This window comes from Vigna umbellata, chromosome 4 (genome assembly GCF_029865625.1).
Source record: "Vigna umbellata cultivar VRB3 chromosome 4, Vumbellata_1.0, whole genome shotgun sequence".
NCBI classification, from domain to species: domain Eukaryota; kingdom Viridiplantae; phylum Streptophyta; class Magnoliopsida; order Fabales; family Fabaceae; genus Vigna; species Vigna umbellata.
In genome coordinates this window covers 4,060,401-4,073,329 of record NC_142168.1, presented here as the reverse complement: position 1 = coordinate 4,073,329, position 12,929 = coordinate 4,060,401, and the positions used below count along the sequence as shown (strand labels likewise).

The 12,929-nt window shown below is 36.7% G+C and overlaps 1 protein-coding gene across 1 annotated transcript; it reads left to right on the top strand.

Moving 5' to 3' along the window:
- The first annotated feature begins 205 nt into the window (after positions 1-205).
- Positions 206-9,089, top strand: LOC148199054 (exosome complex component RRP41 homolog). Its single transcript, XM_088111377.1, has 11 exons — positions 206-259; positions 1,093-1,139; positions 1,225-1,285; positions 1,454-1,489; positions 1,581-1,648; positions 2,408-2,486; positions 2,572-2,608; positions 2,728-2,844; positions 2,969-3,054; positions 8,852-8,941; positions 9,042-9,089. Exons 1-11 carry the CDS (start codon positions 206-208, stop codon positions 9,087-9,089), a joined length of 723 nt encoding a protein of 240 aa, XP_087967503.1.
- Positions 9,090-12,929: the final 3,840 nt, after the last annotated feature.

The window sequence follows — 12,929 nt, the reverse complement described above, 5'->3', positions numbered from 1 at the left end:
TTTCCACTTGTCATCCCCTTTTTGCTGACTCAAATCCAAGTCCTTACACAGATTCTGCAAAATCTCACCATTTTGTTTCAATAACTTTAGTAGAAAATATCATTTTTTTTTGGAAGCGAAGAATATAAAGCAAAATAAAACAAAATCCAGTTGCTTATGTCTCATCTTTGTCTCCTTTTTATCTCTGCCATAGATTGACCTGAGGATGGAATACGTCAGCCCAGAAGGACTTCGACTGGATGGTCGCAGACCCATGGAGGTACAGCTATTATTTTTTTCTTGGGCTTTTTTTTTCCTCCTTTTTTCTTCACTTAATATTCATTCCAAAAAAGGTTCCTTTAGATCTTTCAAGAATACTCATGAAGCGTATGAAATGCGGAGTATTAATAAATAATAATATCCTACATGAATTCTTACATAGTCATGAATTACTGAAGCTTTATGTTAATTAGTATATATAAGATCTGCAGATAGTTCTGCATATGGGTTATACATAGATGAGCCATGCCATGGGTAATGGAAATGTGTAAGGGCACATTTTGAACTGCAAAAAAACATATAAACAGATTAGAAGCAGTCAATAACCTTAGTTCTGATAAACATTAAAACCTATCACTTAAAAGCTACAAATGTTGTAGTTTGCCAAATGATAAAAGTAAGAAAATGGAGGGTTCTAACCCTAAGGATGTCTAACCAACCTTTTTTAGTGAGATATATGAACTTGGTCCTATGACAAAATGAGCTAATTGAAAGCAGCATTTTAAGGTCTGGCCTATGGAATTCAGTCCTATTTAACAGTTGTGATTTGGACATGATTTTGGGATTCGACTATTTAAAATGAGGAGATGCACTTTAGAGGATAAGGTGAAGTTATTACTATTTATTAAAAATTTAGTATTTAAGAGTGTGATAAAATATATGTACATGTATAAGAAACTATGAAGTTATTAAAATCTCAATGACTATTACTGCAGTTTATCCTCTAAAGTGTTATTCCTTCACTGCAGAGGATCTAAATCTATGATTTTATATTTCTTTCTCTACTGATCTTTTGCCTTTAACTTTTTCTCCTCTCTTTATGGTATATTGTAGATGCGACAAATTCGTGCAGAAATTGGTGCTGTATCCAAAGCAGATGGGTAAATGAATTTTAGCTTTTTAGAAAATTAAGTTGTGATATCATTTGAAGCATTTGACCATAAAGTTTTTTTATTTTGAAAACAGTTCTGCCATGTTTGAGATGGGTAATACAAAAGTTATTGCTGCCGTCTATGGCCCTAGAGAGGTACTGTTTAATTATTTACCTTGCTAATGAAAATTTGTCTATGTAATTTAAGGATTGTTAACTATCCTTTTTCAGTGTTAGTTGGTTTAGACATTTAAAAAACTTTGATGTTGTAGTTGAGCTTTAGATGATTTGCTGTTTTTCTTTAGTAACTTCTCTGCATTTCAGGTGCAAAATAGAAGCCAAATAACCAACCATGCTCTGGTAGTTTTTTTTCTTCTAAGTTATGTTGTCTGTATTTATATGAATTGTAACAAAAACTTAATTGTTGCTTATGTGCAATGTATGTCTATAGGTTCGGTGTGAGTACAGCATGGCTAATTTTAGCACTGGAGATCGCATGAGGAAATCAAAGGGTGACAGGTTTTGCTCATTTACTTGCTTTTGTTTAACTTCCTATTCTTTTTGACCTTTCACTTATTTTTTATATATTCGTAGTTTTATACTTATCAAAATGGTATTGGAGCATAGACTACTAGGATGATAGTGAATGTTGCATTAGTAGAATCTATCTTAAGAGTGCCTTGTAATTTGTAAATTGGACTTTTTGATCTTTTTACTGAGGTAAGAATTTAATAGCAATGGTGGTAATGCATGTTTAGACTTTTAGAGTATAAATTTTGATTATTAATTAGTAATATATATATATATATATATATATATATATATATATATATATTGCATTTGTTCATGTGATACAGTATAATTTTTTTTTTAATCTTGCATTCATAATTTTCTATGTAACAACTATCTTGCTATCCACTAACGTATTGTAGTGTTTTTGGGGCTGGCTGCTCCATGCCTTTGATATAGCTGACTACAGGCTCAGCAATGGGTTATGTATCATAAAACAATGAAAAGCTTAACCCCATGCACCCTTTTACTGCCTTTTCTCATTTTTAATCTTTTTTGCAAGCTTTGACTTTTTTGAGTAATCTTTGGCCAAAACTCACTGAATAGTTTTGAATGGCTTAACCATCAATGTTTGCAGATATAAATGTTATCCTGTTTTGCTTTTCCTTCATAGTTTTAATATGGTTCTCATTGTAAGGTTCTCTTACAGAAGGATAATAGGATCACTTCTTATTTTTTACTACGTGATTTGAAGTTCTCATTCTATAGGAGATCAACTGAAATTTCCCTGGTTATTCGGCAAACCATGGAAGCATCTATATTGACACATCTATTGCCTCGATCTCAGGTTTTATTACACATTAAGAACTTATTTTGTCATGTGCTTTGCTTTCCCCTAGTCCTCCCTAATGTTTTACTTATTAAATTTGCAGATAGATATATATGTCCAAGTTCTCCAAGCAGATGGAGGTAACTAAGACTTGATAATGGGATCTTGTGATTCTCTTCTGTCATTGCCATTTTATTTTCTCTCTTTACTCATTTAATATGTACATTAATTTTGGGTGATGTTGACATGTCTTTTATAGGAACTAGATCTGCTTGTATAAATGCTACAACTTTGGCCCTTGCCGATGCTGGGATCCCTATGCGTGATCTTGTAACATCCTGCAGTGCCGGATACCTTAACAGCACAAGTCTGTTTGGTATATATCTGTTTTTACTCTAAATTTGAACTGGCTAAATACAAGTGTGGTATGTCTGTTTTGTTTCTGTCTACTTCTGATGCACGGGCTGCCCTAATTATTAAAGGTTTCTGAATGTGTACAGATTTGAACTATGTAGAAGACAGTGCTGGAGGTCCTGATGTAACCCTAGGAATTCTGCCAAAGTTGGATAAAGTAACACTGCTTCAGGTTAATTCATGTCTTGTTATTTTCTCTGTATCTATTGTGTAGTCAACCAGGTAAATTAGTTCAACAGAAAGGAAAACTTTTTATTGCTCTCTCAGTCATTGGTACTCACGTAGTAAAGAGTCTGGTGGTGTTGAAGCTGTAATTCCTCTTCCTTCAAAAACTGTTCTTGTTATTAGAGATTTTGGAGAGAACAGTAGAGTTTTAACCCTTGATTACTCGAGGGAATAGGTGCATGTTCGGAAATCCCCAAAAGAAGCTTATCTAAGCTCGCCTCAGATTTAACAACTTAATAGTTTGCTGTACACATGAATCTTTTTTCAAATATCAGTTGTTTTTTAATCAACAGATACTTCTTACGAAGGTTCCTGATAGAGTGATTTGCTGTTGTACCCTTTGATGGAGTTATGTCATGACAAATCTTCTTTTTAGTCTGAGTTAATGTTTGATCAAGTGTAACTTAATTTTCACTAGTATCATACTTGGTAACTCTTTATTTGGAATTCCAGTTCAGCATCTTTTACTTTTTTAGTTGCAGATCTTTTGTTGAAACTTTAAATTTTGACTGAAGAAATATAGTTGATATATTCTTTCCGCCACCTTATTATAGGATGAAATTCATGTATGGTCCACAAAACAGAGAGGGAGGGTAACTTCATTTGGTGGGGCTGGCATAGATTTTTTCCAATGACAGTTTATCAGTCAGTTTATTGCTCCCATTCTTAGATTGATATTATGGAGTTTGTTAGGATATTTATCCTATTTTATCATCATTATAGTGTGTCAAGGGTTACCCTATTTATCATGATTATATTGTGTCTAGGATTACCCTATTTATCATGATTATATTGTGTCTAGGGTTACCCTATTTATCATGTATTTGTGTATCAATTTATTCTTATAAATAGAAGATTGTGAGAGGGATCAATTAAGCCCTCAAGAATTATTTCTTTTCAATCTTAAGTTGGTATCAGAGCGGGTCGATCCCGCTCTGGTTTCTGTCTCGTAATATATATCTGTCCGGCGCCACAGTTCTTCGTCGCCCGCCGCTGCCCGCCGCTGCCCGCCATCGGCCACCGTCAACCGCCGGCCACCGTCGTCCGTCGCCGGCCGCCGTTCACCGCCCGCCGTTGCCGGCCACCGGTCGTCCATCACTGTCACAGTTTCCTTCGTCTAAACCCTTAGGGTTTTCTTGTTCCTCGCTAGTACTATTTGTCTTCTTCAGAGATGGCGTCTGGCAGTACTCTTTCCTTCTCTGGAAGTCCATCAATTACCTCCGAGAAGCTAAATGGAAAAAATTATCTATCATGGTCTGCTGCGATTGAAATGTGGTTCCTCGGCCAAGGGCATTATGACCACCTTGAGCGAGATGGAAGCCATGTGCCTATTGAAAAAGCTGCTCAGTGGAAACAAGCAGATTTCCAGTTGTGTACCCTGTTATGGCAATCAGTGGAACCCAAACTTCTTGTATCTTTGAGGGCTTTCAAAACTTGTCACTCCTTTTGGAAGAAAGCCCAAAACATTTATGCCAACGATATTCAACGTCTCTATGACACTACGAACAAGCTTGCATCTCTTAAAATGGCTGACCATGATATGGTGTCCTTCATGGCTGAAGCCCAATCTGCTGTCGAAGAACTTAGGATGTTTTTGGAAGTAGATCCATTAGAGGATATCAAAAAGAAACTAGACAAATTTTACATGGTGTTGATCCTTCGTGCCCTACATCCCGATTTTGATCATCTCAGAGATCAACTTCTAACTAGTCATGAGGTCCCCTCTATGGAAACATTGACCACTCGCCTTCTGCGTGTCCCGGTATCTCAAACTCAAGAAGCGCATGAACTAGTGGAACCATCTGTCATGGTTGCCACACGAGGAAGAGGAAGACATGGCACTAGAGGAGGAGGACGAGGAGGTCGGGGACGTACTCAATGCACATATTGTAAAAGGATGGGTCATACTCAAGAGAATTGCTACTCCTTACATGGTTTCCCTTCCAAAACCGCCAATATTTTGAAGACTGAAACTTCCACTTCGAAAACTGAAACCTCCACTTCTATGTTTTCTGAGGATGAATATCAAGAGTATTTAAGGTTAAAGTCTAACAGCTTGGCACAACCATCTCAATCTCCCAATACATCAACAGCCTGCGTTTCTCAATCTATGGAATGTCAAAATTCATGGGTAATTGACTCAGGTGCTTCTGATCACATTTCTGGTAATAGCTCTTTGTTCTCATCTATTTCCTTTCGAGAAAAACCTCATTTCATAACCCTTGCAAATGGATCTAAAACTTCTTCCAAAGGAGTCGGTCATGTTTCTTTGTCTCCCTCCCTCAATCTCAACTCAGTCCTTTTTGTCCCTAATTGTCCTTTTAATTTAATTTCCTTAAGCCAGTTGACTAAAATGTTAAATTGTTCAATAACCTTTGATCATAAATCTTTTGTTATACAGGAGCGTGGTTCGGGGAGACAGATTGGAGAAGGATATGAAGCTGGCGGATTATACCATTTTGGATCTCGTCCAAGGGTGTCTTGTGTTGCTGCTCCTAATCCTAAAGTGCTACATGATCGACTTGGTCATCCTCATTTGTCCAAATTAAAAAAGATGTGTCCTGAACTTAGTGGTCTCCAAACCTTAGAATGTGAGTCATGTCAATTAGGAAAACATGTTAGATCTTCCTTTCCTAAAAGGTCTCAATCAATATGTAATTCTAGTTTTTCCATCATCCATTCTGATATATGGGGACCTAGTCGTATCTCCTCCTTTGGTTTTAGATATTTTGTTACCTTTATTGATGAATATTCAAGATGTACTTGGGTTTATCTTATGAAAAATCGTTCTGAATTGTTAGCTATCTTTACATCCTTTTTGAATGAAATCAAGAATCAATTTGGTCAAGTAATCAAAATATTAAGAATTGATAATGCAAAAGAGTATTTCTCATCCTCCTTTTCTGCCATCTTGAGTTCCCATGGTATCTTACATCAGTCTACTTGTCCTCATACACCACAACAAAATGGTATAGCAGAACGAAAAAATAGACACTTGGTTGAAACTGCTCGTACCCTTTTGCTTGGTGCCCATATTCCTGTCCATCACTGGGGGGATGCCATCTTAACTGCATGTTATCTTATTAATAGGATGCCCTCCTCCTCTCTTGATAATAAAGTCCCTTTCTCCATTTTGTTTCCTAATGATCCTCTCTTTCATACATCTCCCCGAGTGTTTGGCTGTGTATGTTTTGTTCATGACATGTCTCCAGGTCTAGACAAACTCTCCGCTCGCGCTCTCAAATGTGTCTTCTTAGGCTATTCTCGACTTCAAAAAGGATATCGGTGTTACTCTCCTGAAACTAAGAAGTATTACATGTCTGCCAATGTCACATTCTTTGAACAGACTCCTTACTTCTCTCCATCTGTTCAGGATGTTTCTATCCTCCAGCAAGTCCTTCCTATTCCAATGGCTGAGTCGAATAGCTCCACTGTCTCTGTCATTCCAAGTCTTGATCACAATCCTTCTACACCTGTTTCTCCATATACTGAGATCATCCCACACAGGGCCTCAATGGATAGTCCACCTCCCCAAGACAATGGTGAATCTCCTACTTCAGATTCTTCTCCCTCGTCACCTCCTCCCACGCCTCCTGGTGCAAATGATTCAGCATGGCCTATTGCCCTCAGAAAAGGTACTCGTTCCACTCGGAACCCTCATCCCATTTATAATTTTCTAAGCTATCATCGATTGTCGCCCTCCTATTTTTCTCTTTTATCCTCAGTGTCCTCTGTTGTTATACCCAAGAATGTGAAAGAAGCACTTGATCATCCTGGATGGCGACAAGCTATGATTGCAGAAATGCAGGCTCTTGACCACAGTAATACTTGGGAGCTGGTGCCCCTTCCCCCAGGAAAAAAAGGCGGTTGGTTGTCGATGGGTGTATGCAGTTAAAGTTGGCCCTGATGGTGAAATTGATCGGCTCAAAGCTCGGCTTGTTGCAAAAGGTTACACTCAGGTTTATGGTCTTGATTATTGTGACACTTTCTCTCCTGTTGCCAAGATGACTACTATTCGTCTCTTCTTTGCCATGGCAGCCATTCGTCACTGGCCACTTCATCAATTGGATATCAAGAATGCCTTCCTACATGGTGATCTTGAGGAAGAAGTTTATATGGAGCAACCTCCTGGGTTTGTTGCTCAGGGGGAGTCTGGTATGGTATGCAAATTGCATCGATCTCTATATGGCCTCAAGCAATCCCCACGTGCTTGGTTTGGAAAGTTTAGCTCCATTGTTCAAAAATTTGGGCTAAAACGCAGTGAAGCAGACCATTCAGTTTTTTATTGTCATTCTTCTCTCGGGAAATGTGTTTACTTAATAGTATATGTTGATGATATTGTCATTACAGGAAATGATGCTGTTGGAATATCTCAATTAAAAGAGTACTTGTGTAGACATTTTCAAACCAAGGATCTTGGAAGTCTCAAATACTTCTTAGGCATTGAAGTAGCGCAATCAAAAGATGGAGTTGTAATCTCCCAAAGGAAGTATGCTCTTGATATATTACAAGAAACAGGCATGATTGATTGTAGACCGGTAGACAGTCCCATGGACCCAAACCAGAAATTAAGGACAGAAGAAGGTGAATTATTCTCCGATCCAGAGAGGTATAGGAGGCTGGTTGGCAAACTGATTTATCTCACTATTACAAGGCCAGATCTATCCTTTGCAGTTGGAGTGGTTAGTCAGTTCATGCAGGCTCCATGTGTTGACCATTGGAATGCTCTCATTCGCATTCTAAGGTATGTAAAGAAGGCTCCCGGGCAAGGATTGTTATATGAAGATAAAGGAAGCATTCATGTATCTGGGTATTGTGATGCAGATTGGGCAGGTTCACCTATTGATAGACGGTCTACAACAGGATATTGTGTTTTTCTGGGAGGAAACATTATTTCATGGAAAAGTAAGAAACAGAATGTAGTAGCTCGATCAACCGCGGAAGCCGAGTATAGGGCAATGGCATCATTAACATGTGAACTTATATGGGTGAAACAATTCCTTCAAGAGCTTAAATTTTGTGACATCCATACTATGAAGATGTATTGCGACAATCAAGCTGCTCTCCACATTGCATCAAATCCAGTGTTTCACGAGAGGACTAAACATATAGAAATTGATTGTCATTTTGTTCGTGAAAAGTTGTTGACCAAAGAAATATGTACTGAGTTTATTGGGTCAAACGATCAACTCGCAGATGTATTGACTAAGTCATTAAGGGGTCCTCGGATTGAGTTTATTTGTTCCAAGCTTGGTACATACAATTTGTATGCTCCAGCTTGAGGGGGAGTGTTAGGATATTTATCCTATTTTATCATCATTATAGTGTGTCAAGGGTTACCCTATTTATCATGATTATATTGTGTCTAGGATTACCCTATTTATCATGATTATATTGTGTCTAGGGTTACCCTATTTATCATGTATTTGTGTATCAATTTATTCTTATAAATAGAAGATTGTGAGAGGGATCAATTAAGCCCTCAAGAATTATTTCTTTTCAATCTTAAGTGAGTTAAATTTGTTTCGAACACGTGCCACTATGTAAAGGCTGGTTGAGATTGTGAACCTTCAAAGTTTTAATCAGAAATTTACTACTATCATTATTATGAAAAGCATGCAATGCTTTTCTTTTCTCATCCAGCTTATTTCATTCGTTCACTCCCTGCCATATTCCGTAGTTTAGAATGGAAAAGCTCCTAGTTTAATTTTATTTGCACTAATTTCTGTTGTTACTGTCTATAGATGGATTCTAAACTACCAATTGACATTTTGGAAAATGTTATGCAACTGGCAATCGAAGGCTGCAAAGCAATAGCAAACTACATTCGAGAAGTAAGAACCTGCTGACACTTTTGTGATTATACTAAGAGGAGTCCAAACAAGTTTTACATTAATTTCACTGCTTAAATCCTGTTTCTTTGTTGGCTGGCAGATTTTGCTGGAGAACACAAAGCAACTGGAGTATCGACGAGGTGTATAGTTTTTATAGCAGAAATGATGCTATGATTATTATTACCTGTGATCACGGTTTTCCAGATTTGTAGGTCCGTTCTTTCAGCATTTGTGCTTTTTTTTGGTTATGGAGGAGAATTCTCTTGTATTTACGTGGAACAATTTTGTTTTTAGCATACGGTGCTGAATAAAACGGAAATTTGTTGTAGAATTCGTTTCTCATTTCTATCACCTTATCACTATGAATAAAAGGTAGCAAAATTATGATTTATTTTGGGACCACTTTCTGAATTTCCACCAATCCCCTAAAATAAGACGTGTAGAATGGAACTAATGATCTGACACTTCAACGAATGAAGAATTAATGATTGAAGTTAGAATCAAAATAATCAGTGGGTTGGTTGAGTGTGTGTACATGGTGATTGCATCCTCAGAAAAAGCAATAACATCAGTATTGACAATTTAATTGCTAACTAATTTCAATGGTTAGTTTCCTAAATTTCCTTTTTGGGTACGATACAGTTTGATAAAGACAGCTTTGGTGTTAAATGTTTGTATTGCAGTTAAAGTCTTGATATAGCGAGTTAAACTGATTAATTATGTAAATATAAAAAGTAAATAATTTATAGTAATTTCTAAATCCTGGTAAATATAAAGTAGTTTAATTAAGTTAACATTTTTTTATTTCTTTTAAATACGAAAGCTAGAGCGGAATACTGAAGTTTTTTGGTAGAGTTGAATACAGTAAGTTTGAAACATCACTAATACAGATTTAGAAGAAAAAAAAGTATTTGAAGTAATAATATTGTATGGAAAAATGTTAATTTTTCTGGGAAAAAAATTTCACAGAAAAAGTTAACCTGAAAGTTAATGATCAAGAGAATTTTAGGATTATTTCTATGGTAAAGGAAAGTATTTTGGTGGTTGAGTTCGTTTTCAACTAATACCAGACTTCATTAAAAAATATATTATAATACTAACTATTTATAAAAATAAGTTTGAAGTTATGAGAATTATGAATGGAGAGTGATATAACGAGAATATAATTGAACACAAAAATTTTACCTCTTAAAAGAAACCACTGGTAAATGATGAAAAAATGAAGATAATTATAAGTGCAGATGAACATATGAAGCTCAGTTGGAAAAAAGTAAATACCGATTCATAGTTTGAATAACCAACCGCAATGTCTCGAATCTCAGCAACTTCAACCTTTTAATGCACAGCCCATCGGTCCCATTTGTACAAAGCAGGAGAAGTGCTATTGCTTTTTGACGCACCACTTTTGACCCACTTTATTGAATACAGACATGAATTCAATTACATCACAGTCAACATCAGAATTCTTGACAATGTCATTCAATTGTAAACATCATTTATAATAAAAATATTGACTTCTAGATTACTTTAAAAGCCATTTATAGCATAATTCAGCCAACTAACCATGAAATAAAAACAGTGATAGTATACAAAATTTATGTGAAGGTTATTGAATTATGCACGTATCACTGTAAAATGGAAAATGCCAAAAAAAGATGCATGATCACATTGTCCACTAATCACTCGTTTTATCTCTGTCATGAGAGGTGTAAGACCCTATAAAATTAGCAATGATAATTCCTTGTTAAACCCGAGTTATGCAGTATAATCAAATGCTTATCCTATTAAATTCCATTTCAAATCTGCTGAAAATATATACTGTTATGGTGTGCACTAATACAGTGCCACATCGCGCTCTGAAACACGCACCACTGCACACTTTCAGTGCATTAAAAACGCACTAATCTGTGCATGCACACACGCCAAGTGTCATGGGAGAGAATTCCAAAATCAGAGTTTGGTGTGCAGGTGGCAGACTGGGAGACGCTAGTCTGTTTGACGTGGAATCCACTCAAAATTCTGAGTTTTGAGAAACTCTCTCACTCACACGCACACTTCATCTTCCTCAGAAAACCAAACCTTTCATCTCCTCTAACTTCTCACTAAAGAACCTTCATCTTCCTTCTACCATTACTCACTTCCTTCAACTACAATCAGTTTTCTGAAACCATAGGATAGTTCGTCCAGCCTTGATTTTCATCTTGGACCGAATAGAAATTTCATCCAACCTGGTAAGTCTCTTAGCTGAAGTTCATCCTTTAGGTTTCTGGAAAATAGGATTTTTAGTTGCATGCAAACTGGTATACTGAGTGTTCTGTAAAATTTGATTAGATTTTAGTTTGGAAGAGTCAAGAGTATAAGGAAAAGCTTGTTGAACGAAGCAATTTCACATCTAGGACAAACTTGAATTCCAATCCGGGTAAGGGAAGCTTATATGTTTAATTTATACTGTTTGATTTATGATCTGAGATTCATATAAGAAAAGCATGATGTTTGAGTATTTAGAAAGTTTACTGATATCTGATATGTATTCTGGTTTGGATGGATCTGTCATGAACTGATACGGCTTATATGAATTTTATTTGATGATGAATTTGATTTAAATGCATGATTGAATTGATTATGGATGAATGGAGAATGGTTATTGTGTGGTTGGAATGATTTAAATGTTGAAATTTGCATGATGATGGTGTCTGAAGGGAATTAAATCGGGAAATGAAAGTATAAAGTTGAAAAATGGAAATCTGGAAAAATTTCTGCTAAGTGCGAAAACTCTGAATTTCTAATCATTCTCTGTTGCTAAGTGACGCTCGTCCCTGTACGGTCATAGAACGTTCGGGTTTCATTAGAATAACTTAGATGGGAATTCCTTCATTTGGAAGGAATTCTGCTCGAAGAACGAGCGTCCCCCAAATTGAAGGTATGAGCGTGTCTGGCTCAACTGTATTTACACATTTAAAAACTTTATGAATAAGTAACGTTCGGCCTTAAGTCGAGCGTTCGTCCTCAATGACGTTCGGCCTCATGTCGAGCGTTAATCCTTATGGTGGTTCGACCTTATGTCGAACGTTCGTTCTAGAGAGCGTTCGTCCTTATACTGAACGTTCGTCCAAGTTGGCGTTCGGTCCTCTATCGAAACGTTCGTCCTAGATAACGCTTGGGTTTTACCAGCGTTCGTTCTGATTGTGCTCGGTCATCTACCTGGCGTTCGTCCAAAGCAGGGTTCGGTTTTATAATTGAACGCTCGTCCTTACCATTGAATTCTGAGCGAACGTAACTGGAGTTCTTCAAAATTGTTAATTAACGTTCGTTCCTTGACTGGCAGTACTGTTTTCTGAAATCAATTATATTGATTGTTTATCTAAACATTTATTACTGATTTTATCCTTTGGTTTCTATCTGGATTCTCCACCCTTAAAATCTTTCTAAGTATCATCCATATCTTTTAAAGATCAGTATTTTCAAATTATTAAGTTTTGAAGTGTATTGAATGAATAAATGGTTCGTTTCTTTTGTTCAGAAACGAGGATGTAGGAGTACTGTAACATGTTAGTTCCTATTGATTAAGTGATGAATGATTCGTGAAATTAAGAGAGTGGAATACAGAATGGAAATGTGAATTCAGTGAACTGTTTAATATAGTGAATGATATATGGAATGAATCATTGGAAACGGATTTTTATTAGCGTTCCAAGGAGGAACGTTTCTGATATGATTGATTATTGAGTTTTGTAAAGTATGACTGTGGGCATGCTAATGCTGGCTTGGTCCATCCTGATATTCCGTGATACTCATCTTCACGTAGAAGGGAGTAGTCATGCGTGGGAATGGCAGGAGGCTCTATTCCTTAGGGGTACTTTGGATAGAGTTAACCTCGAGTGGCAGCTGTCGAGTGTAATACAGTTACCACACCACTCGGGTGCAAGGACGCCTGTAGCTACACGGTTCATACAGTCCGGACGGTCTGTCGTTTATACGTATCTATATG